Below are 26805 nucleotides of genomic sequence, written 5' to 3' on the forward strand. Positions count from 1 at the left end.
AAGTGGTATTATTCTCTAAAATCTCAAAGCAAAACGCTAAGAAAGAGACTGATTAGTTGGTATTGCCCTTTATAATGTTAGTCCATTCATTTTGATTGCTGTATTCTGGAATACAACAGTACAATCATTGGTGTCAGAAGAGAGATTGGATATCTAAAAAGACAGAAGACCTTTAAAATAGAAAAAAATTGTTCATCAACAAACAAAAACATTTTAAAAAATGATGTCAAAACTAAAAGGTAGAGGAACGTTTTGGATATGACTCGAAAACGTCCACAAATTCCACAGCATAGAACAGGAAAAGTCTTCCAGAGAGCTCTACCAACCCCAGCGACTAATCTGCTTGAAAATTCTTCTGATAGAGGAAATTGTGAGCAATTAAGTTAATTTAATATATTTTTCTGCTTAACAAATGGAGTTGTAGGTTGAATTGTTGGTATATTATGGTTTGGTTGGTAAATTGTGATTGCGTACGCCACTGGCTGAGGGTGCATGACTAGACGGACGCTCCTCCACGTCCGAAAGAGGGTGAGCGTGGTGTCGGCGTCGCCACAGTCCTCGTTCGACACGCGCCCTACAAACTGGAATACAACTTGTGCGTCCCGAGTTTCGAAAGTTTTCAATCGGAACGCGTTTTCATTCGATTCAAAATCAGCAAATTTCGTTTTTCTGAAACAGTAAAACAAATTTGAACCACACTTTTCGGTTAAATTAGTTAATCCTAATTAACTAGGGGGTATAGTTATCCTAGTAACAGGTAAAGTTTGTTGAGTACCAATTGAGCTGTGATTAATACGGAAAATGGTAAGTTTACTGGTGATAAATTAGCCATAACTTTAATTGATTTCCAATACTCCAAGAAACTTTGATAGCGTGTTTGTGGTCTTATTAAAACAAACTTTACTAATTTGGCAGGATAATTTAGGTGCAGCTACTATTCTCTAATCCAGAGTTAGTTTGACAACTTGACAGCAAAAAACTATTGCCCCGAGTTTATGATGTCGATGGGGGTGAATCTTAATACAAAAAAAGCCATTTGAGACGCCCCTGCACTTTTCTTTAGATAAGTTCCCCTCACAACAACTGGCACCCTCACACTTCACAAAATCGCTTTTTATTTGACGTAATAATTTGCTTTTCATACAATAATTTAACACTATACAAGTGAGGGGCTAAAACTCACTTTTTATGATGCACTTTTGTTTTGCAAAAACCAGCTAATAATTTCATAGCAATTTTAATTTTGATTTAACGTCAAATAAAAGTAATTTATAACACGAGATTATAATACAAGCTATTATTCTGCCTTATCAAATGCAATTATTATTCTATATTTTATGCACGAGTAATAAATCTACGTGGAGGGTAGTAATCATCATAAATATTAGTATTTTTTTATATCTACAATGCGGTAGTTTAATTTATTTTGTTTTTTGGTTACATCAATTGCAATATCGTTGTCAGTTTTGACGTTTCTGGCAGTTGTCACGTGATACTAAAACAACATCTTCTTAGACTTAGACTACAACTTTAAAATAGATGTTGTGTCTTAAAGAAGAAAGCAAGAAAACTGTTAAAATTGTGTTTTTGAGGTTGAGCAAACTTTGACGTCTGTGACAGCAATCATGGTACACTATTTAATTAGACAGTCACGTGACAACTGTCAAAATATGACCAAGAAGTTAAAAACCCCTACCTGTCTCAAATACTTCAAGAAAACTGTTCCATACTATAGTTTTTACAGTTTCATGTAATCAGTGGCTTCTTGCCCAAAACTGTGCAAATTTTGTCAGTTTTGACGTTTCTAGCAGCTGTCACGTGATGCTAGAACACTATTTACCTAGACAGTGACCTATTAGCTATCAATTTATAGATCAAGAAGCTATAAAACCCCGACCTGCCTCGAGTAATTGAAAAAAAGTTTCATACTGTGATTTTTAGAGCTTCATGCTTAAACTGGGCAATGTTTGTCAGATTTGATGTTTATGACAGTTGTCACGTGATACTAAAACACTATTTTCTTAGATAGTTACGTGACAACTGTCAAACCAGTTGTCAAGAACCTCTATGTATATACAATTTTGTTTGTTTTTTGGTTATATCAGTTTTAATGTCGTTTTTCTACATTTCATATCACATCTTTACTTCAAAAGTGGATAATTGTAGACTCTAAGATATACACTTTCTTGTCGGTCTTTTTGCACCATTGAACTTTAGTGAAAATTATAAAAACATCATACACTTGTGCTGCTATCTTCTCATATCTATAATCTGTGAAGATAGCAGCAACTTTTTCTAATTTTACTTTTCATCTATTTCATTTTGAAGAACACCTATTTATTGGGATCTGCCACTCTTTTTTGCAAGTCTACAGATATCTTTAACAACCCAAGCATTTTCTAAAATTGCAAGAGGACAAAATATTTTTGAAAGTCTCCCAAAATGCTTACGAGGATTTTCTAGAGCTGTCAGAAGTTTCTAGAGTAATTTTGAAAATGCCAGAAGCCTGAAAAAACTTAATTTGACAGAAACACAGCAATAAAATCTGGTACCACCAAATATAAAAGACAACAAAGCTTTATTCAAGCAAAATTCAAGTTTATGTTTGTGTTTATGTAAATTTTTTTTGTTGATTTGAACAATGATTGTAAAAGCTTGCTAATTGTGAAGTTGAGAACGTAAATTGAACCATATATAGGCAAAAATTGTTTTTAATTGAAACCATTAATTTTCATTTTATATTGCGTGGGATAGCAATAGTTAATGCGAAACAGATAATCGTTTCAGACATAAAACATTTTTTTGCTTAACGAGCCTGTTGTCGAAAAATCCAAAACTGTTTAATCTAGATTATATTACCATATTTTCCAGTTAAATTGCAACGTATTTAGGTTGAAAAAACACGTAGCGAAGCAAACAAAAGATCGTTATAAATAAAATAAAGTATAAACGGAAGCAAATCTGCAACGCGAAAAATATTCAGTATTTTCACCGCATGCGGTCACGGATTCCCACATTTCATTAAGCATTCTTTAGGAAAAACGTGACCAAAAATAGAAATACCAGATTTGTGGATCGGTAAAGTTTCCCCTTTAGCTTTTGAGCGATACTGGGACAGGTCAATCAATATTTTGTTTCAATTTATTACCCCAAAAAGTATCCAAATGTTTTACAATGAAGCAAAATTAAAAATTGGTTACCTACTTAAGTTATCCATTTTAAATCAGCAGTATAATTCTCACTGCAAAGTATACTTAATTACTAGGAATACTCGGGTGATACATTAAATTTATTTATCTCTGGAAAAAAGCTGGCAACATACGTAACATAAATCATAATAGATACGCGACTGAAAAGCATTCCGGATATTTCAAAATATAAATTATTAACCTCCCTTAGGAATCCGTGTTACCGCCAAGCCCAGAAGGAAAACCAATACCCGTTTTTTTATGTGAAAAACACTTTTATTTTAACCGCTCTAAAAGAAAACTTGAAATTTATTACTCACGTAATAAATACTCATACAAGCAACACATGAGTGAGTTATTATCAATCAGTAAACTACCGAGAAATTTATATTGATATTGAATTGTTTTATCCTGGCTGGGTTTCAATAATGCTATATTAAATTGTACAAGTTAAATCCGCAATTTAACTTTGTGTCTCAATAATTACAATTTTGCTGTCCTAAATCCGGCACCCGCATAAAGCCATTCAAATAATTTATAATAAATTAATTTATGGGAATTATGTGCTCATCATTTAATAAGAGATTAGTAAGCATTGCTAAAAGCTAATCGGTTTTCATATACTTTGAGTGTTTTCTTTGATGACTTAACCACTAAATATAAAAAAAACTTGTCAGCGTTTTCTAATTAAACTTTACAAGAAAGAAAACAAAGAATTCAGTTTCTTTCCAAAACTCATTTTATTCCATTGAAACAAACAAAGGTAGGATAATAGATACATCCCAATCTCAAGATTAAGCCTTTTTTATGACCTGAAATAGCGTCTTTCATCACAGATTTATTGTATGAAAAGGCTGGCTGGAAATAGTTAAAAACGATTGTGTTTTTATTTGCGCTTTTCTTCTTTCGTTTTTTTTTTCGTTCTTTCTGTCCTTCAGGCCTTTTGTATTCGGGAAAAATTTTAGACCGGCTTAATTTCGTCAATTTTTCAGACTTAACTCGCATCCGTTGAGTGGAACAATAGCAGGAAATTGGGACTTAGGAAAGGCGAAGCGCATTAAGAAAAATAAGTTCCGCAGGAAACGAGTGCTGTTTATTAACTGAGTTAAAAAAAGTGTGTGCACGCCACTGTTGTTGCCATTCTTTAGCTGACTAGGCCGATCCACCCCTTCAGGAGCGACTTTGGGTTTACCCTCACCCCCCGATTACAACGCTGTGTGTAAAGCTTCCCTTCTAAATTATTGTGAGATGCTCTATACTCTATTGCGTATTTAGAATATATTTGAACTGCTCTGGTTTAATTTGCTCTAGTTATTGAGGCTCAAAAGTACTTTTTACTCTATGGCTGATAAAAAAAGACATTTTCTTTTAGGGATTCTTATTATTGTAATCATTATTAACAAAATGTAAGATTCCAGAACTGTTTGTTCAATCGGATAAATTAAAATTCCAGACACGGCTCTGTCGTGATACTTTCGATTGGTCCATTGAAGCCAAATTAGATTTTTTGCATGTCACTTTCTTGTATTTCTTTAACAGAATACAATTTGAAAAAAGATGTATAAAGCTTTCAAACTGTGTTTCTGGCAGTTCAAACTTTCAAACCGCTTTTCACACTGAGCGCACCAAATTTTGTAGTATTTTTTCATGTTATTGGGTAGAAAGTTTAATGAGGATTCCAAAACTGTGCTTAAAACTGTCATTTTGTTACTCCAAGTGGGTTTTACAAGCGATATTGTTCCTGACTGTTCTTTCAAACTGTGTTTCTGGCAGTTGACATTTTGACACCGCTTTTCTCCCTGACTGTATCAAATTTTGTAGTGTTTTTTCATGTTATTGGATAGAAAATTTATTGAGTATTTTAAAAACGTGGTTAAAACAGTCATTTTCTTACTCCAAGAGGGTTTTACAGGCGATTTTGTCGCTGACTGTTAAACAGTGCTCAAAAGTTGAAAAAAACAGGGTTTAGAAAAGTTTTGTTGCAGTATTTGATACAAAACGTGCTTGTGAGATTTATGACAGTTATTTTGACAGTGGTCACGTGACTGCCTAGCTAAATTATCCGCCAAAAACCACGTGATATTTGTCACTAGTGTCAAAATTTGACTAGAATTTGCAAGAGTTACAGTTTCGCAGAACTTTCTTACAGTTTTCGAAACAAGACGTGTTTCTGAGATTTATGACAATTGTCAGTAAATTACTGGAAAATTACAAATGGTTTAAATAATAATAACTTGAGATTTGCGTCATTTTTCTCATGTCAAAAACATAATATTTGTCATAATTTAAAGGTGAGATAATAAAGAAAAGTGTCAAAAAGCTGAAAATGCTATTTTTTTAGTAAAGGCTACTTCAAATTCAAAAAGTTAAAAAATTGAAACCCATTTGGAACAAGTATCACTTTGTCAGAAAAGTTTTTACTTTATTTATTTTATTATTGATAAACCAAAACCTGTAAACAATAAACAACAAATCAAAACAGCCTTTTAGTTAATCTTTATTTCCAGAATTTTATTTTGACAATATTGACCAAAAATGACTTATATGATTTACTTTACCTTACCGGTAAATTTACGTCCATCATTAAAAAATACTTTAACATGGAAAATTATCATAAAACTTCTTCTTTATTAGATCCCTTTGCAGCAATCTTTTCTTTTAACCTGCATGGTACTTAAATTGAAAGCACTTAATTAACTTTCCCAGTATGTAATATAATAAAGTGCCTAAAGTGGAGTAACATGATTAATTACTTGTTGTTGTATGCTGTGACTGATCTATGGGTGACTGCATAACTGGACTTCGTCCTGTTATGCTGTTGTGCAACTATCCTAGACTAAAACTATCGTGATTGTCGTAGTTTCCCTTAACTACCTTGAAGTAGTTGGAAATTGTTTCTCGGTTAGAGTTTAACTTCTTGTACAAAATTATAGACTATTACAATGCGCTTGCAGTTGCACTTTACAATCTCGCCAGTATGTTTTGCTCTAAGTGATTTCAGCAAATACTCTATTATGTCATCATGTTTCTAAACTCGGAAAAAGCAAAAAAAAACACACCTTAACCGTGAATTTCTGCTGTTTCTTTTCCCTGATTCCAATTCAAATCAGAACGCAAATAGCATGAAGTAAATGAGATAAGTGGACGCCAGGCCCTTCGCTCTACCCTGTTTCCTTAGTAACCAAAACACGTATTGTTTTAAGGGCCTGCCGCCCTTATATTCGAATTTGTCTCGGAGGTGTTTTATATGATGCAGCAATGTTCTGGTGAACAACTTTCACCCCTTGCTCGGAATTGTTTCTTTGTTTTCCCATTGACGTTTGTTAACAACGAATCATCTACAATTTAGAAGTACTTGATGTTTTCCAGCATGGAAATTGCTGCATTCTTTATTGGAAAATTGTATAACAGACACCGAGAAAATAAACAGTAAATAACAAACCAACTAATTGTTTGAAAGGTAATTGGCCGTTGCGCACAAAGGGTCGGTTTCTTTAATAATTACCTCAGACATGGCAATTTTTAATAATGATCCATTTGTTAGTTTTCGACTGTCGTCACGCAATTTGAGCGGTCAGTAGCACGCCCTTTGCTACCAAATTTGAGTGTCTCGCCCTGATTATCTGTCTTTGTGATGCTCTTTTCGCCTGTGGAATTGATTTTCGATAAATAAAACCACAACTGAAAGTCCTTTCCACAAAAATAACCACCAAATAGTTTGCTTTACTGTTATGGAAAAACCTCAAATAACCATTTCATAAAAGGGGGTTGCAATATGTAACTTATACACGCTACAGCCATACCCTAAACTCATTTTTAGATTAGCCCTAATGACTTCTACAATTATTTAAATTCAGTGGCAGCATGAGTTGTAGTTGAAGTTTCCTGGCATAAAAAAGCAAGTCCAGAAAAGCATACATCTTAGTGTTCTTTTATGGGTAGGGCATTTTATTTCGATGCCTCGGCAGTTTACATGAACCTACCATAAAATCGCAAAAACGTTTTCTCGTCTAGCTACGATATTGCCTATAAAATGAAAATATGTATATCCCGTTGCATATAGAAATCACAAGTGAGAAGACACGAGGAAATGTGGAATTATTCATGAGAAAACGTTCATGTTTGGCTTGTTTTTGCACTAATATTTAAACAAGCTGGTAGAGAAAACACCACAACCAAGTATTTACAGACGCTGTTCTGAATAAGGATATTAAATAAATAACTATGATATTGATCGCGAATGCGGCTTAAACTTTCACAAACAGGAGTTTCTCTGACCAAACTTATGCGGTCAAATGCTATCCTGTCTTCGCCATTTCAGTTTCCTGGATTTATCGCCCTGTTTAATAACCTTGCCTGTCTGGAATTAGTGTCTGGCACATGCCAAGAACACTGCATGTTGCACTGACTTATGTTGTATTAAAATTTAATTCCGTTATTCTGTGCCATAGAGAAATTTATTAAAATTGCAAGACAATTTAGGAATAGTAGTATCACATAAATTTGAACACATCATAGCATAGCAACACATAACGTTTTTATTATCAGATAATAAAAACTACTTAGTTTAAAACATACTTAATTTTTATAATGTTCTTTTTTATTATCATTATGTGATAATTGAAATCATATGGTAATTTTACATGCATATTTGCTGTGTGCTAAGATACAGAATACTAGGCATCACAGTTTGAGTCTACATGTCACTTAATTTCAATTAATTTTAAGCTGGCACCCTCTATTTCCATTATTCACTATCACATGATAGAAATGAATGGTCATAAAAACAGAAGTCTTAAAAATGTCTCTTCGATTTTATAATACTTGTTTTCATTATCACATAGTAGAAAAACGTTTCTATTATCTGATGAAAAATAAGATTTATTTTAATATATCTCTTAAACAATTTATATGACATTCGAGCTTCAAAGCAGAATAAAAACTAAAACGGCTTGCCAGTTGCGATACAATGGCCATACTATCGGTATCGGAAGGTTTTTTCCCTTCGACCCATCTCTAGTGAATTGTGAAAACAGTTATCACTGTCAAAAATCACTTGTCTGTCATTCTTGTCAGTTTTTGATTTTACTTAAATTTTCATGTAAACAAACACAAAACTCCAGGATATTGCTGTAAGTATATATTTTATATATTCAAACAATTTTTAAATTTGTATTTTATGTAAGTTGTTTCATGTTTGTGTGGTTAGGTTTTTGTTGTAATTGTATGGGTACAAAAATTTTGGCATGGAAATTATTCATTAAAATTAGTTCAATTATTCCTGATTAGAACTTATGTGAATTTAAGCCAAGTAGCTGGGTGCATAGGAGTGGTGTATTTGGATTTGGCAAATATGCCAATTAGGCACTTCAAGAAATCAAGTAATTTGAGATTTGAGGTTAGATTTGTTTACCTAGGACATTCCATTTCCCATCATACATTTGCATTGGGTTTGTGCTGAAATAAAGCCATAATCTGTTTTTAATTATTAGGGTAAAAGAAACCGTGATGATGATGAGGTAAAACATACAACTACAACAAGCAATGGTTTCTAGAAGATTTTTCAATTTTAACAGTATCTCAGTCAGTTCAGAAGTTTAGATGGTACTACTTATATTATCACAATTACAATAAGCTTATAGCTCATTTGTTAGTATCCTAAAGTAAGTTCATCTTACTTTTGGTACCTCGGTTTTCAATACTTTTCTAATGAAGTAGGTTTTATACCCCATTTTTACCACTGGATTTCAATCTGAGTTCAGATTTTCAATAAGTTTAGCAGGTTTTCTTAACAGGGGTAATGCATTATTCCTTATGGCAAGATTAGCAAGGCTTAAGCCTTGGTTCAAGCTTAACAAAAATCATTTTAGTAGTACTAATTAAAATTTAATTACCTGTTATGCAATGTTTCGAACATACTTAAGTTAGTTTTCCTCAAATCTCTCTTTTTAAACAAGAATCCATCTCTTCTTTCTTAATGAGAAAAGTTTATTAGGCAAATCTTGTGCACATCAGCTAATGATGAAAATTTGCAAAAGTCTCTAATACTGGTTTTTAATAAGATGTAAGCAGCCCACACAACTTGACTAGACTTAGCAAATATAGACCAGTGACAAATATTTGCCCAATCCACCAGACTTGTGCATCCAGCTTTATGTTATAGTGTCCATACTGAAAAAAATACAGTGTGACTTACAGTTTTGTTTGTGTTTTTGATTCTAAACTGTTTCAAATTAGACCAATTGCATAAAAATTTGTATATAGTCCTGTAAATCAGTACTCAGCAATACTTATCCCATAGAAGTTTTCAGAACCAGTTCAGAATCATAATCCCAAACAATGCTAATAATCTTCTATAAGGACTTCCTCTGCCTATTTTCCAATAACAGTGAAAGTATAGTCATTAATTTAGGGCATCTCAAGGTATTTAATGTTTTATAATTATTATTGACACACCGGTTTGTTTCAGTTGAATGAAGTTGACTAACTGCCTCAGTCCTCCAGTACATGCAGAAAAATGGAAGGTAGCCTGTGCTCATTGAAATGGAAAAGCCGAATGGATGATTTGCACTCTGTGTTCCTTGAGTTTTTCCAGAAAGAACTTTTTTGTGATGTAACACTGGTTACTGGTAAAGACAGATTTAAGGCTCATTGTTTTGTTTTGTGCGCGTTTTCGCCATATTTTAAAGACATATTATCAAGTGTTTCCCCTGGCCAATACCCAGTTATCTTCCTCAAGGGGACCACATCACAGGAAGTAAAATGGCTATTGGATTATTTATATACAGGGGAAGTTCTGATACCTGTGGCCTCAGTAGAACAGTTTCTTAGTTTTGGTGAATATTTGGGTGTTAGTAGTTTGTGTGAAAGTGAGAATTCTTCTGAAAATTTTGTCACACCTGATAGTAACAATTCTCTTGATCTAGACCAATCAAATCAAAGAAATTTGTCATTAACTCCTGATATTGAAAGCCCTGTAATACCAAGCCATACTACAATCCTATGTAATAAAAGAGCAGGAGAAAATTGCCAAGCTCTTGGTGTAAAAAGACCAAAAACTGATAAAGGTTCATCAAACAACAAGGAATTGCACCACTGGAACCAAGCACCACTCTCCAATCAAATAAGTGTGTCAACTCCAGATCCCCCAAGCCTTATTATAAGAAACCATGTCATAATTAAAAAGCCTAATAAAACAGCCCAAAAAAATGAATTAAGCAAACTTCAGTTGTCACTGACACAAGAAGAGTTGGATCTGCCCTTCAACAACGAGGAACTCACCTCCACAAACTTTTTTGATGAGTCAAACATTTTGAGTAGTCCCCCCAGACGTTGTAGTAGTGTAATTTTTGATATCGGAAATAACAGCGACAGAGCAGCGATCACACAAAATGTAACTCAAGAAAGCGTAATTTTTCAAGAGAATGATGGTGAGGAGATAGTAGAAATATCTGATGATGAGATACAAAATCAAGGGGATGGAAGTACAAATCAACAGTGTGTTAGTCTCGTAGATTCACAGTCACAAATGGAGAGTGATGATTCAGAAATAATGATTATTAGGTCAGACACACCCAGTGAAAGGCTATCTGAATCTAGTCTTTCTATCCCGAACGTTAGTAGGATTAAGGATTTGAAAGTAGTTTTGAGTAGATGCTTACAAGATTCTGAGAATGTCTAGTGTTAAATTTGTTGTTAAAAAGGCCAGTAAGTTTCTTTGAGAAACAAATGTTTTGCTTATTATAGTTAATAGTGGTTTATCATGTTTCTATTTTTGTATATTTCATTGAACATTTATATTTCTGGTTAACAAAATTAGGATAACCTTTGACTCTGTGATACCCCTTTAGTGGTAGTTACCTATAAATGTTTGATTATTATTAGTATTAGGTCCTTATTATAATGTTTGTATTTAGACCTACAATTAATTTATTTTTTTTTATTAAAAGTCTTTGAATATACTAAACCTATTGATATTGGAGAGCATGTCAATATTTGATTTTTGGCTAACCCTTTACGAAATGTATGTGAATTAAAGCATTCATAATTAATTACGTATTCGTAAAACCTTTCAATTCGGTTTGTTTTATTAAATAACGGTTGGCAATTATCAATAATAGCACAATAGTTATTTACGTAAAAGTTACATATTCCCAACTTTCAGAAATGATAGAAGGCATTCAATTAAACTTTTTTTTATTAATGAATTAGTGTCAGAAAAGAGATAACAGAAAATTTTATCGAGATCAATTTAAATAAACTTAAATAAGAGTAGCATCTTTGAATAACAACTATTTTGAAAGTTATTATTCCTTATTGTCATTTTAAGTTTTGCAAATTAACTTAATTGTTTCAATTTAGTAAATGATCTACCTGTTTTTAAAGATTTCTAATTTATCTAGACACCGGGAAATTTCCGGACACTAATTTATTAATAAAAAAAGTATTATCATCTAAAAGTTAGGGATAGTTGATCTGTGACACCCTGTATACATCTGTTATTATTAAAATATAATCACAACTTAATCGTTATGTATGTAAATGAAAGGGAGATAAATTTACCTTTCAATTATTTTCATGCATTTTGATTTACGTTTCAGCGTTTCCAGCTTTTTGTTTGAATTGATTGCCAATTTGTAATAGAAGAATCGTTGTATCAGGTTTTTGAAATGATAAAATGTACGTTTTTGTTATGTTCAATTACATTTCCTACAAGTTACCAGAATCAGATAGATCCAAAAATGTATTTAGTACGTCAAAAACACATCGTTTTCTTTGATTTAAAAATCGTTTTTCAGTAACTTTCTGAAACGTATATCACTACCGAGCATCAAATTGCCACCAAACTCTCATTCTCTTTTAAACTTTGAAATTGGAGGGCATGTCAGTATTTGATTTTTGGTTAGTTACTTTTCTAAGTGACTTGCTTACAAGCCCCTATTTGTTTCTGTCGAGAAAGTAGTTTTCAAACTCTAAAAAGGTTCTTTACGAAAAGGTTTTCCTATATTCGACTGATTATGAAATTACGCTTTACCAGAACAAGTTATCGAAACAGTTTTATTCAATTTTCCAGATAGCTTAGCTAGCTTAGTAAATTAAATGTGTATTTAAAAATATCAACGTTGTAACCTAGAAAAGACATAAGTTTGAGGATCATATGTATAAATAGGTCCTCTGACTGGTTCGACATCTTTATACTTTAGCTGTGCGGAAAATGTCATGTCTTGATCATCATTCTGAGTGAGATAGGTGACTTTTTGAAGCAATCCTGCAGGATGGTAGATGTAATAGTGCCCCTGTAGGTTCTGCAGCCTTTCAGATTGACTTGTAGAGTTGGTCGTAGTATTATTCTGGGTGGTTGTGGTGTTCAAAGTGTCTGGAAGCAACGTGGTCGTTATACTAGGGACTTCTGTGGTCGTAGTTTCCGGTTGTTGAGGAGGACCATAAGTATCTTGTGGGGGGTTGTAAGAGTCCAAAGGAGGTCCGTAAGTGTCTTGAGGCTGGTCACCTATCCAAGGCACTTCATAAACCTGCAAAAATATAACTTTCGTTTTGCTTATCTGCGATTTTAAAGCATTCAAATAAAACCGCTTTGAGATAGTATCTAAGTGATTGCTACTGAAACTATGCCATAGTAAATCGAAATAGTCAGGGCAATACAGCTTTAGAATGCTGATAAGAATAATTAATTTCCTTGCGGTGTATGCCATGCACAGAACGACTATTTACTTCTTAGAATTTCAGGGAGGAAACTTTTGAAACCATCCAATTTAGTTATTATCTGGAGTTTTGCCAGATTTGAAAATTAAGTTCATACTAACCTCAACTTGGATTATTTCAACTTCAGTTTCTTCTTGTTTTGGTGGTGGACCATACTTGTATCCTATAGGTTCACTGCTGACTATATCAGCTTGACAAATTACCACTAATAGCACAACAGTCAGACTAATTACTTTGATAGCTTTCATTTTGCAATATGAATTAAAAATTCATCCGCTTCCATTATTTATAGGTCAGATGGTAGCCTTTGGTTCACTGAAATGATGAACAATATATCATTATTCTGGTCTCGTACCAAATATGACCCTATAGCCCATGTTATTTTTTAAAAAGCCTCGAAGCTCTTATGAATATTAATGAAAACTATCGATAGATCGATATGTAGATGCGGGGATCTTGGAAAATCCTGTGTGCGAGTAAAGGGCCTAATAAGCTAATGTGTGTTTTCATTTGAACAGGATGGAAACACATTTTAAGCCATTACACTAATTTGAAACGTATGCACGTTGGATCATTTTTATTTAATAAAGCAACAGTGTAGAAATACGGTTTTTGGAACTAGACATAATAATAATAATAATAATAATAATTTATTTGTTCGAATTGTACAATGATAGTATACAACATGGACCTCATGCGAGGTGTAGAACGTGTCACATAGTCAAGAAAATAGTGAATTATTCACATCAAAATACCTATTTAAAGCTAAATTATAATTATAAAATTATAAAAATATACACAATTACACAACATTACGCAATTCTAACAAATTCTGACTGAACGCATACACACGGTGTTAACAACAATATCACAGATCTCTATTCATCAGGGGCTCTTTAGCATGAATTAAAGGAAAAGGAAAAATATTCCCTCACACTATAAAAGGGGTTATTCAATAAGGCATTTTTGACTGTTCTTAGAAACACTCGTTCTTTGAGAGATCTCAAATCAGACGGTACATGATTCCAAATCTTGAGAAGACTATAATGCACATTCCTTTGCACAAACGAGTACTTGGTCCTATCCAACAGAAAGTCGTCCCCATGTCTAGTGTCATATCCATGTACTTTAACGTTAGATTGAAATAATGTTTTGTTTTGAAGAATGAATTTTATTGATTCATAGACATAGAGACCGACCACAGTGAACAATTTCATATCTTTAAAAACTGATCTACAACTCTCCCTAAACCTCAGTCCACAAATAGCTCTGACACATCTTTTCTGCAGTACCTGCACCCTCAAAACATCAGACGAATTACCCCAAAAAATAATTCCATACCTGAACCTGGAGACAACATATGCATGGTATGCATTCAGAGCACACAACTGACCAACCTCGCCTGCAATAACCCTAAGAGCATAGCAATACTTGGAGAGATCACTCACCAATCCATCGACCTGAGTCTTCCAGTCTAGACGATGATCAATAGTCACGCCCAAGAAGGATACTGATTTTGATGTATCTATTTTAACGTTATTTATTATGTATGAGCTTTCCTCCTTTATGCTTGATCTAAATTGTATTAGCTGAGTTTTTTCGATATTCATTAACAAGTTGTTTCGCGTAAACCAGTCTTGCAGAATATTTACAGAGTCCGTGAGGTGTTCCTGTACATCGTTTTCCTCAGAGATGACAATAGAGGTATCGTCAGCATACATTACCAATTGATCCCTTACCAGCGATGGCAGTTCATTGGTATAGAGGATGTAGAGCAGTGGGCCAATGATAGACCCCTGTGGCACTCCTTTAGTAATTAAGCAATAATTTGATTTAATTATTACCCCGCGTTCATTGGTGTCCACTACACATTGGACTCTTCCAGTTAAATATGTCGATATAAGCTTTTTTGCCACTCCTCTTATACCATATCGATCCAGTTTTTCCAAAAGTATTGAGTGATCTACGCTGTCAAAAGCCTTTGACAGGTCCATCAAGACAGCTACTGTATTTTTCTTCTGATTGATTGAATCCAGTGTCTTTTTCAATGTTTCATAGGTGGCTTTTACTGTTGATCGACCCCTTCGAAAGCCATATTGACTGTCTGACATAATACCCCTTCCATCCAGATACCTAATAAACCTTTCATAGATCATTTTTTCAAAGATCTTGCTTAAATTTGAAAGTAAAGAAATTGGTCTATAGTTCTTGAGATTATCAATATCACCTTTCTTTTTATATATTGGCTTTGTATGTGCAATTTTCAATTTACTTGGGAAGGTACCTGTTTGAAAACAGATATTTATTATATGTGTTAAAGGCCCTGCTATTATGTCTGCCACCTTTTTTAACAGTGATACCGGAAGTTCATCTTCTCCCACTGATTTTTTGTTTTTAAGACTATTAATGCATTTAATCACTTCCGGCTCTGTTACTGCCTCTAAAAATATAGATGTCTCACTATATTTCAGCTGTGCGTAATCTGGTTCTAGCTGCTTTCTTGTGTCTGGACATGACTCAATGAAGTAATTGTTAATGCTGTCCAGTAAATCATTTTCATTGTTGTACCTGTTCTTAAAGTTGTCAAATATGTTACCTTTTTCTTGTTTTCCCTTCACTATATTATTAATTATTGACCATGTTGCTTTTCCTTTGTTTTCTGCTTCGATTATAAAATTAGTGCTAGATAATAGTTTTGCCTGTTTTATTATTTTTTTGAGTATATTGCAATAAGTTCTATAATACTTTTCACTTACCATATTATCTAGCATTCCACTGTAGAGATCCCTCTTAGTTGCACAAGACTTTCTTATCCCAGGAGTGATCCAAGGTTTAGTTTTATTGTTCTCTGGTTTTGGTCTACGTTTAGTGATTACCCTATTCAAGACATTTTGTAGTCTCCCTAAAAAAGTATCATACGCCACATTTGCCTCACTCATACCCATGACATCCATCCAACACTCATTCAATAGCTCAATGCGGTATTGTTCTACTTTCACCCTAGAGAAGATTCTTTTTGGAACAGGTTTTATTTGCATTGTACTCTCTGCACTTTCTTGAAATTTCAAATATTGACCATGATGATCCGAGAGCGCAGTCACTACCGCAGAGCCATCTGTGTATTCAAAATTTATAAAAAATCCATCTATAAGAGAAGAAGTATTTTTGGTAACCCTAGTGGGTTCAAACACCGTCTGATTCAAGTTAAATGTCAAAATCAAATCTAGAAATCTACTTTTATTAGTATTGGTTCCCATTAAATTAACATTGAAATCCCCGCACAGAACGGTTTTGTAAAACTTATATTTTGTCTTTACTTGTGAAAGAATATCTTCAAGAGCCCTGAGAAATACATCAAAATCACCAAGGTTGGTACGATAGACACACAAAATAATAATTTTTCTGCCCTTACTTTTCACACATGCACATTCTAACTGATATTCAACCGACAACAGTTCAATTTCTTGGACAGAGTCAAATTTTAGGTTATCATTCACAAATATACATGATCCGCCATGTTGCCTTTCTTTCCTTGTGAAGAACGATTTTAGCTGATACCCTTGAATATTGATGAACTTGATTTCCTCCTCGGTCATCCAATGTTCGGTGAGACATATCACGTCTGGTCTATCTTTTTGACTGTCGATGTATACTTCCAGCTCTCCCACCTTGTTTCTTAAACATTGAATGTTTTGATGAAACAGGATCAACCGATCTTCCTCCTTTCCAACCATATCATTTCCATAAGCTATGGAAAGTTTGTCCGGCGCGTCTAGTTTTTTATCTTTAAGATTTGTGGTTTGCCCTTAACATATTTTATCTTAAGGTCCTTTTCTCCCTTCTCAATCCTGTTCTTCAATTCTTCCTTCTTAACTTGATACTCATTTTGTTCTTGCTTGGTTCTGTCACTGCTGAAGGAGAGTCCTGAATATTTGGTTGTTTTTTTAATATCTTTTGCTTTCAAAAAAACTTTTTTAACTTCCTCAAACGAATTCAAGATAACTCTGACAGGTCTCACTTTTCCGTTTTCACGTCTACCAATTCTGTAAACTTTTATGTTGTTCGTCTCAACTTCTACCCTTTGAGATTCCAGCAGTTTCTTGATGATATGTACGTCATGGCACTTTCTTTCTTCAGGTTCTTCAGAGTTCATCTCTTCCACCCCATATACTACTAGGTTTCTTTTTCTAAGTTCACGTTCTCTAATTTCTTCTAGGGCATCATTTGTGTTGTTTTGGTTATTTGTAATATTAATTTGGTCTTATTCATCGGGTTATTTAAACCTGGACTGTATATAAAAGTCTCTTTTTTCCTCTCTTTTTCCTAATACGATGGCGCGTCTGGGGCAAATTGCTGGTTTTATGGTTACGGTGGAATATCCCCTTGCATGCGGCAAGGTGAGAGACCTTCGATCGAGCTACCTTTGTTCCGCTTTTTCCCTCTGTTTCTAAATTAGTTTCGCCAGTGCCGTCCAAATCAATTTCCTTACAATCAATGACTTTACAAGTCTCTACAAAAGGTCGTAACCCCATTTTGTAACATTGGAAATCATTTCTCAGAGTCCGCCAATCTTTTAAAAATGAGTTTTTAAAGAAGTTTGCCATAGGTTACCCTTTATCTTTTGATCCAGCCAGAAAGGCTGGCACCCTCGTTATCCTCATAAACAACATATTTTCTCTCAAGCCAAGAATATGGCGTGTTCATTAATAACATGCTCTCGGTGAAACTAAATTTAAAAACTTTAATATCCAGTTCACTTACTTCGAGAAACCGCCTTTTACTCTTTAATTGAGTTTATTTTCTCTGTAGAGGGTGTTCTTAAGTCGCAAACTTGGTAGTTAAAGTTCAGAAAAGCAATCTTAGCCTAGTTTTCTAGTTATCTGCTAATAAAGTTAGTTTTTTCAAGCATTATCAAAGAGTTTCAGTTAAAATAAGTGGTTGTTAATGTCCGTTCCACTCAGTAGTAACGATATTTAATGTCTCACAACTTTTCGTTTTTTCAGGTAGTCGTGTAATCCCATCCGGATTGGCACATCAAGCCTTATTTGTGTTAATTAGGAAACATTGCACGATGAGTCCTCCCCTTGACAGGCATCTTCGATATAATTAAGTTTTAACAGGTAAGTATTTGTTTCTCTTCACTTTCTACGTTCGATCAGTTTTATAGCATTTTCTGGATAATTTAATCTAACAACTTTTACACACCTAAATGAATACGCTCTAAGACGAATCGAAATTGTAAATTGACTGGAAATCAATTGAATTTCCACCATGTTGGGTAATATTTCAGTGCTAAGTTAAGAGTTTCGGTGTTCCACAAAAGCGACAACATTTAAACGGAAATATTCTGGATTTGAAATGGGCGGTAAAATGCACTTACTCGAGACGAAATAAAATCCTGGATCATTTGTTTTAAAAACTTTATACATTTTTTTTAAGAAACTTCCATAAAATTGATTATTAATGCCTCATACATTCAATTCCAAAGCTAATTTACCGTTTCAGAACTCGCTAAAAGTTTTATTGGTTAATTATTCATGCAAAACGTTTGGCTATATGTGAAACCAAATTGCCAAAGGCAACGGGAAAAAAGATAGAGCTGCAGCTGCACAAATTCTGCTTTTAATTCAACACTATGTTAACAGTCAAAGAGTTCACAATGTAAATATTCTATTTCTTTTGGCTTCATAAATATCACACCCGATTATTCAACATTATTCTTTATCCGTTTGTTTCGGTTCATTTTTATTTCTCGAATCAACTGAAATAGAACTTTTTCCCGCTTTATCGAGCTTGGTTGGGCTAACGACCAACTTTCTTTATGATATAAAACCAGAGAACAGTTTTATATTCAATACTTAATTTTTGAATATATACAGTGTGTAAAATGTATTGGGATCTTAATAAACATCCTTTTTCTAATTTTGTCATATAAAGTGACACTTTTCAAAACTGATTAGAGTGACAAAACGTCACTTTATGTAACTAGTTATGAAAAGAAAGAAGTAGTAGTCCATATTCTTTCAGTGGAGTCGCAAGAATACGAAAGGAAGGAAATGACAAACAGTCTTCTCCACAATACTTTTATTATGACCTTAGATGGTAAGGTCTGCTCAACAAGTTTCGGTCACATAAATGACCATCTTCAGGAGCTACAAGAATAACCTACTTTACATGTTGTACCAGAAGTTAAATGTTAAAAAACGAGAAAACGTACCTCAAATCGGTCGATCAATGTGACTACTGTCTTTTTACAAGGGGAGAGACAGAGAGACCCATGTTATAACGAATTAGTGAATTTAACATAGTTAAATAGGTGAACAAAGCTGTAAAATTTAACACATGTAACAATTAATTAAAAGGATTATAGGGAAATTTAATAGTTACCTCATTATGGAGAAAAAACTAACTATAGCACATTAAATTAAAATTAAACAAAAAACTTAAACTAGACCCATTTAGGGCTGGGTGAGACCCCAGGGGAAAAAAAAAAAAAGATCTTAAAACTTGTGCACCATTCTTGTAGCTCCTGAAGATGGTCATTTATGTGACCGAAACTTGTTGAGCAGACCTTACCATCTAAGGTCATAATAAAAGTATTGTGGAGAAGACTGTTTGTTATTTCCTTCCTTTCGTAGTTATGAAAAGTTTATTTTATCACTCCCAGTTTTTATTTCCGTAGAAAGATATGGGCGACATCCATCATAACATGTCGTTGTCACAGTTTATACAAGGTGCTATGAAAGTGAATATTTGTGTTAAATCACTTTAAAAGATGGTTTTTACCGCTTTTTGGTCAAAATTAGAAAAAATTATGTATGCAACACGTTTCGAAAATGTCTTATTGTGTAACTCATTGAAATTGTAGGACCTCGCTGCGCTCGCCCTACAAACTTTCATTCGTTACACAAAATCGAACTTTTCGTAACTGGTTACATAAATAGTTATTTAACCATCAATTTCGTTTATGGTTACATGTACTCGTAGATCCAATTTGGGAGATAACTCAACATATTATTTGGAATGTACTCTGCACTATGCCATATTAAAGCAGCATGACGAAAATTTGTTTACAACTTTAAAGACCTCTCGAAAACTCGTACCTACCCTTTTACGGGTAAAAAGCGACATATTTCACTCCGCTTATCTTACGTATGCAGATATTCTAGAAATTCTTGCATTGCATGTCGCACGAAACGCGCCGTTACGAAGTAAACGGTTTTTCTGCTGCTTTGGAAAACGCTTTTGAGACTCAAGTCACCCCTTTGATGTTGTTAGTGATAATTGCAGTATGGCGGCAAATACGAATTCAAAAATGTTTTATTTGCCATATCGTCCATACAATGTCAAAACCACAAATGTGCTATTTTTGTGACGATTCAATTGAACTGATCAGTAAGTTGGATGTTTTTTTTTCAACTGTACTATTAAATCCTTAATAATTTTTCCAAACAAGTTAAAAGCTGTCAATATGTATGTATGTGTTGATTGAGTTAACAAACGTCACGAAATTACGAGTAAAAGGGAAAAATAGGTACATGTTAGTTGAAATGACTATAATTGTTCCTTTAGTTGCCAGTATGATTAATGACGTGTCAATCCTTATAACTCGGTTAAATAAGAGTAATGATATTTTAACTTATTACAAATGTATTATTATTAATGGAGTTATCCTTTTTCAGGTTGATTTTTATGGATAAGCTGGACTTTACCATGTTGCACTTAATCCTGCAACAAGGTGGATGTGGACGGTCATTTACAATATAAAAAACAAAAATGCCCCAATCAGCGGAAAGTTATGAAACCAAGCAGGGTGTCTACATTCCCGATATTTTTGTTGGTTTTTCAGTTTTTAAACGCCGAAGCCGACACTGGTAAGTTCCTTCATAATGGCCTTTTAACGTTCTTAGACAAATTTTGTTAAGAAAGTGTTTTATGAGCGTCGTTAAGCTCCAGGGTGTTTTTACTTCAAGTCAAGTACAGTGAAGTAGGACACCAGTTTGGCGTTCCTCCAAGATCAATATGTATTTCATAAGACACCATAAAAAGCAAAGTGGTTTTAGTTGTTGTTTTTTTAATTACGACAAATTTTTGTGAAAACTTTAAATAACAACTGGAGAAATTACTGACTGAGTTTACTTTTTAAATTATTAGGGCAAATTCAAGGTCTCGAAGTGATCATTCCTCCATCACATGTAGCACTAAGCGGAGACTTACATATCAGAATTGTCTCTTCGTCGTTTCTTCCATTAGTGGTCCAATTATCCCGTTTAGACAGTGGCGCGGTTCATTCACTCACCACTTTTCCAGTTTATCCGGAGGCTAGCGCTTTGAACAGAAATCTTACCTTAGTCAAAGTGCAATGCGGTTATTTTTCTAAAGGCGGACAATATTATGTGCAGATTAAGAAACAGCCGATCATAGGTAGGAATTATGGATATTAGAGAATAAGTTGAGAGGATAATTAAAGGTATAAACAGGTGTAAATACGTCCACGGAGGCAGAGGTGATCACCAAAATTGTTGATGTGCGATGGCCCATGCCACAGCTTACAGTTACTCCAGAAAATTTGAAAACTTACCCAGAAAACCCGGTAACTTCAATTTTGACTTTTCCTGACGTTCAGTGTCCGCCAATCAAAGGAACTCCAGCTTCAGCATTGCCGGAATTCTGGTTAGAATTGCATTATTGTGGTCATTCATTACTGAATTGTGGCGATGGAAGCAATTTTAACCAGCAAAGTAATAAATCAAATCCACATCAGGTAAGTGTACTAAATATGTATGAGTACAGAAAAATCCTAAAAACCTCAAATTAAACTTTACTTTTAGTTTTACCTGCAAATACATAAAATTTATTTCAGGTTCTGTATTCAGAACAAGTTCGAGGATTACCAGGACGAACCGTATTTATATTCAGGTGTGAACTATTTGGACTTGCCGGTTACTATTCCATATTTTTACGGCCAATAAATGCGGATCCAATTATTCCGAGGACTTCAGCATACGTGAAGGTAAGTAAAAGTGATATATGTTATTATAAGAAGGGAACAATATTGCAAAACTCGTTTTGCTCATCTGTCTAAAAGTTGTTGGTAACAGTATTTTGCGCTAAAGTGTTTGTTAAACTACTTCCAAATATGCAAAGATCGCAAATATGCTTTTGCTTATGTGATTCAAGTAAATCTAAATTTTCCAACTAGAAAAATAAAACATAAATTAGAAACGACAAACAATTTTTTTTTTAATGAGATTCATCCATTAAAATTAACGTGACGTAAACAGCTTTGTGTACTTTTTCCCATTGAACGAATTTGCTCAATTTTACATTACGTTTTACGCGCTTTTTCGCCGCCCTGATCAGCATCGTTTGCATTAAAAATTAATTATCGTTAAATACATCGTTGTATCGTTAACGGTTCCATACCGAGACTTGTACGGTAGAATTTCTAATGACATTCTGCAGATACAAAATGAGAGAAATCGTCGTAAATAATTTACGTCGTAAGTAATGTTCTTAACGAGGTGCAGGCAAAGACGGTTATTCGTTACAGTTGGAAATGTTAGAAAAAGTTTTTAATTAAAAACTCTCAAGTTTTGTAAATTGAGCATTTTAAAAACATGCGCATTTTTAATTTATTTTTTAACTTTCCTTCAAGCTAAATGACACTGTTGAGATTAAATTACTGTAAAGATAGAGAGTTCTTGAAAATAATTCATAATAATAATGCAGATTAACATTTGAAGTGATCATTTTCAGGTGGATTGGAGTGATCAATTCGTCTTCAATGTGTACACTCACTCGATATTCCCCTGTGATACTCACAGTGGCGTCACAGTGTTATTCCAGTATCCGTCTTGCATATTGGCTAGTGCAGATAGAGTTCGGTTGTTCGCAAGATTGCGAGCAAACGTTGCCTCTTTGGCACCTCCAACTACTCGCGAGTATATTTCGGAGCAAAAGGTGAGTGGTCGTTTTGTAATTTAATTTCAAAATGGCCTGCCAGCTTAATGGTAGATTTATGTAAATAGCCTGCACACTAATTATAGCAGTAAAGTTTTATAATGAGGATTACGAGCCGCCGATCATTAAAGGTGTACACTTGTAAGGAAAAAAGTTGTGGCTTTAACGAGTGTTGTTTCGGTTGAAAATTTAATTAGACAGAAAGGAAATTATGGTTAAAACGTATTTTGAAAGGGCTCATTAAATAATAATATGCATAAAAATAGTGTGTAGCCGGCATTGGATATGCTGAATTTTATATTGTAACTAATATTTTCTTTAATTATTCTTAAACAAATTTTTGTAGGTGATCAACGGCTATCATAGTTTACGTTTCGATTGCGAACTTTTCTCTGAACGATATGTGGAATATTGTTTCGTCTACGTCAGCCAGAGTATTTCAGGTGCAGTGGCCGATGTTCGAGAAGACTGCGTACCAACAATGCCAGTATCAGGTAGGACATTTAAATTATTTGCATTTGCAAAATGCACCTTCAAGCACATTCACATCCTTCCTTTCATCCCCCCTGGGGCCAGTAGCGATTCGGCCAAATTTGTCTGCGAATTGCTTGAATAACTTCGCCGCATTGCTCAGATTAAAGGCCGAACAGTCGTGCAGATTAAATTCCAGCTGGATTTCTCATAATTGCTTCGAAATTGCTTTACCTTTAATATGATTAAATCGGTAGGGAGATCAAACTGCCAAATGATATTGAACCACTGTGCAGTAAAAAATATGCTCTGCAAGTTCGTATAATCAAAACTTGAATAAGACTAATATCTAAGTACAGAAATAATTTAATTCTTGTTAAATCTTTGAACATCTCGATTTGCTCAGCAATGTTAATAAAACCTTTGTCATGTTAAATCTAACGACTTTCTGGGAAAGTGATATTTTGAACGAAGTCGGATTTGTCAAGAGGCTTGTTAAGTAGTTAATTTAAATTCTGAATATTCGTTTGAGTTTTGTTGAAATGTTATTCTTTAACCGTCATCGAATAGAAATGAACGAGTTTAATAAAATTTAAAGTTTAGATCTTTCGAAGCGACACGCTAATTTTACTGCTCGTCTTTTCAGAATTTTAGTCTTCTTTATTGTTTGTAAAGTTCCTTAAAATCTTAAAGTTGTTCAATAAACTTTGTAATTACTGCTGCTTTAAGAAAATGTTAAAAAAGTCCATTTTTCTTTATTGAATGATATCAACAATATATTGGTCTAGAAAGTTCTCATTTTCGCACACAGTTGTGTTTGACTCAGTTTTGAAAATTTTTAGTATAAGTATGTGATATCGATTTCTGTATTTCAATACTAATTACAATCTAAAAAATGGGTTAAACAAAGTTATTTCCAGGAAAATAGATTGGGAGAAAAAGATCACCTGATTTAATAACTATTGAATTTTATGAGAATATCAACACAGCAGATGATTGACATGTTTATCGTAAACTTTTTAAACTAGTAAACTATCACAAAATCTCTTAAATCAAGTTATCCTTGTTTACTGTTTTGCTATTTACTCTGACACTTACTAAATACCTACGACAGAGGTACAGTACTTTACAGAGTTGTTTTATATTCTTCTAATTGTCTTGTTAGAACAAGAAAGAGGAGGCTGGAGTCCTTGGAGCCAATGGACACCATGTTCCAGCACATGTATTGGTGGTACTCGAAGTCGGTACCGTCTTTGCGATTCTCCACCACCACGATATGGAGCAAAGTTCTGCGAGGTAAGATAGAAACAAAAAGTTCCCATATTAAATTTGTAACTAAACTATAATAAATATAGCTATACTACTAAAGTTAGGGAATGTAATATGTGTAGTAACTAAATAACATCGTTTTCTAAACGGGGTTCTCACTGGGTTCATTTTATTAAGTCAATAAATCCAACTGAAGAAAACACTGAAATAACCAAACTTTTCCAATAATCAATATTGTCACAGCAACCAAACAATAATCGTGAAGTTGAAGTTTCCTTGCACGACTTTTGTATCAGTTTTATTAGAACAGTTAAAATGGCCAAAGGAGGCAAAAAAGGCAAGGCCAAGAAGAAGAAAGTGACCGAAGAAGATCCGAATGCATTAACCGAAGTAGACAAAACATTCTACGAGCTTACTATTGCCGATCTCAATCGTAAACTGGCTCGTCTCAGGTCACTAACACAAGAATTGGAACAGAAAAACGAGGAACTTACACAAAATTTGGAAAAAGTTGATGAGGACAAAAGTGATATTATCACATACCTTAAACGAACGCTGCAAGAGAAGACGAACGAAATTAACGAACTGGAAGAGCGTATTACCGGGCTGCAAGAAATTCGACAAACCGAAACCGAACAGTTTGAAGCTAAAATAGCTGATATGGAACAAGAGTACAAGCAAATGCACGAACAACTGACTTCTGAAAATAAACTGCTAGAAGGTAAATTAAATTCCCTAGAAGAATTTCGTGGTCAACGAGACGATTTGATGAAAAAGTTTGAAGAACAAGAGAAAAAAATGGAAGTGCAAGAAAAAAGACATGCAAGAGAAATGTACGAAATTGAAAGGAAATTTATAATCAGCAAAGATAAACTGAAAAAAGATATGGAAGCCAGGCTGTTGCAGTTGTCTACTGAATTCCACGATGCATCTGAATTAAGAATAGCAGCCACAACGCACAGAGTAATTAGAGAAAACATTGCTGTTAATAATGAACTGGATAACATGCTTAGGATGCACCAAAAACTTTACAAAGACTACAATAATATCAAAGCAAACAGAATGACACTCAAACAAGATGCGGAACTACATGATGAAGAAAAGAAAAAGGCTCTAGCTAAAGTGTTAGTACAAGGAAAAATCATTGAAAAAATTACAAGTAATAATGAATTTATGAAACACGAGCTAGCCAAATATAAAAAATATGAAACAGAAGTCAGAGAAACCAGACGTGCAAATAACGAAAAGCAATCTCAAATTGAGAAACTAGAGTTTAAAATACGTCTTCTAGAGCAAAATCTGCAAAAAATGAAATGCGACAATTACAGTTTGCAAACTGAAGTTTCTTATTTACGGGCAGAAAATGTAAGACTTGACGATGTTCTACTGGAAGGAGTGAGTTGTATAAAAGAAGCACTGACCATTAAAACAGAGAGTGACACGTCTATTAAGTATTCTAGAAGAGAGAGCATGCTAAATGTTTTATTTTCCCTGTTATGCAAAGGACACGAACGAAGAATCAAACAACCGTCTCTGGATACCATAAGTTCTACTGATGCCACATATGCCTTGGGAGATTTAGGATTTGTCCCGCAACCAGTACAACCACGTCCAGTAGCAAAAACTTTACGAAACATATCTTCCCAAGTAGGTGAAAGCTTTGAAGAGTTCTTAATGGAAGATTTGAATAAGACGATAGTGAAAAAAAGCTATGCTGACAAATCTGATAGTGAGTTGTATATGTCATCCGAAGAAGACGTCGCACTGTCACAATACGAGGTCGAAACGAAAGAAGAACAGAAAAAACCGAGCGTTCTTTTCTTTGATGAGCAAGAAGCACCTGTTGAAGAAAGTGAGGGCGATAGCGAGAAAGGCGATGTTGTAGACGAGGAAGAGTTTGAAGATCAAGGTGTTACAAGTGAGAACGTCTCGCCTGCAGTTCAAGTTGATGAAAAACAAGAAGAAACTACTGAAGAACTTGAACAGGATGAAGAGAAAGTGAAAGGAAAAGATGAGAAGCACGAAGAAGCTGGTGAACCTAATGATGGTTAAAAATTTACGAAGCTTATATCACCAGAATTAAATATTATTAAAAGTATCTGTAGAAAAAGAGTTTTATTTATATACCGCTTTTTCTCCATTTTGTATTCAAGATGTTTTAAATAAAAAGACGGTTTTAAATTTTTTATTTTTT

At 34.0% G+C, this 26805-nt stretch overlaps 4 protein-coding genes across 8 annotated transcripts in view; 3 read left to right on the forward strand and 1 right to left on the reverse strand.

The window, feature by feature from the left end:
* Positions 1–556: 556 nt before the first annotated feature.
* The window catches only part of gogo (thrombospondin-1 like protein golden goal), a 29671-nt gene continuing 3422 nt past the window's right edge, over positions 557–26805 (forward strand). For 3 of the 4 annotated variants that reach the window (XM_081981568.1, XM_081981570.1, XM_081981569.1), the window contains exons 1-9: positions 557–804; positions 17912–18028; positions 20591–20782; positions 21063–21332; positions 21389–21672; positions 21772–21921; positions 22668–22871; positions 23218–23365; positions 24508–24638. In XM_081981568.1, the coding sequence (XP_081837694.1) occupies positions 20707–20782; positions 21063–21332; positions 21389–21672; positions 21772–21921; positions 22668–22871; positions 23218–23365; positions 24508–24638 (1263 nt within the window). In that variant the 5' untranslated portion in view covers positions 557–804; positions 17912–18028; positions 20591–20706. Of the gene's footprint in view, positions 805–17911; positions 18029–20590; positions 20783–21062; positions 21333–21378; positions 21673–21771; positions 21922–22667; positions 22872–23217; positions 23366–24507; positions 24639–26805 lie in introns of those variants that run through there. The other variant, XM_081981571.1, reaches the window with a different exon arrangement.
* On the forward strand, positions 8244–11178 carry LOC145730494 (uncharacterized). 2 transcript variants are annotated; one of them, XM_081981709.1, is made up of 2 exons: positions 8244–8320; positions 9658–11178. In XM_081981709.1, the coding sequence occupies exon 2, from the start codon at positions 9706–9708 to the stop codon at positions 10867–10869; it is 1164 nt and encodes a 387-aa protein (XP_081837835.1). In that variant the 5' UTR covers positions 8244–8320; positions 9658–9705; the 3' UTR covers positions 10870–11178. The 2 variants fall into 2 exon arrangements, with proteins under 2 accessions (XP_081837835.1, XP_081837836.1); XM_081981710.1 differs by lacking the exon at positions 8244–8320 and adding an exon at positions 8346–8418.
* LOC145730495 (uncharacterized) lies at positions 12231–13225 on the reverse strand. The gene is made up of 2 exons (XM_081981711.1): positions 13010–13225; positions 12231–12718 (listed from the first exon to the last, which is right to left on the reverse strand). The coding sequence occupies exons 1-2, from the start codon at positions 13154–13156 to the stop codon at positions 12305–12307; spliced, it is 561 nt and encodes a 186-aa protein (XP_081837837.1). The 5' UTR covers positions 13157–13225; the 3' UTR covers positions 12231–12304.
* On the forward strand, positions 24853–26721 carry LOC145730384 (cilia- and flagella-associated protein 157). Its single transcript, XM_081981572.1, has one exon. It carries the CDS (start codon positions 24927–24929, stop codon positions 26661–26663), a length of 1737 nt encoding a protein of 578 aa, XP_081837698.1. The 5' UTR covers positions 24853–24926; the 3' UTR covers positions 26664–26721.

Source organism: Ips typographus, linkage group LG6 (assembly GCF_016097725.1).
Source record: "Ips typographus isolate SLU linkage group LG6, UJ_Ityp_2.0, whole genome shotgun sequence".
NCBI lineage: Eukaryota > Metazoa > Arthropoda > Insecta > Coleoptera > Curculionidae > Ips > Ips typographus.

Bases quoted from the DNA above. Each gene is read 5' to 3' on its own strand.
- LOC145730495 (XM_081981711.1), bottom strand. From the start codon at position 13,156: ATGAAAGCTATCAAAGTAATTAGTCTGACTGTTGTGCTATTAGTGGTA. The intron at 12,719-13,009 runs GTTAGTATGAAC...ATATTTTTGCAG, and splicing joins TTGAAATAATCCAAGTTGAG to GTTTATGAAGTGCCTTGGAT.
- LOC145730494 (XM_081981709.1), top strand. From the start codon at position 9,706: ATGGAAGGTAGCCTGTGCTCATTGAAATGGAAAAGCCGAATGGATGAT.
- LOC145730384 (XM_081981572.1), top strand. From the start codon at position 24,927: ATGGCCAAAGGAGGCAAAAAAGGCAAGGCCAAGAAGAAGAAAGTGACC.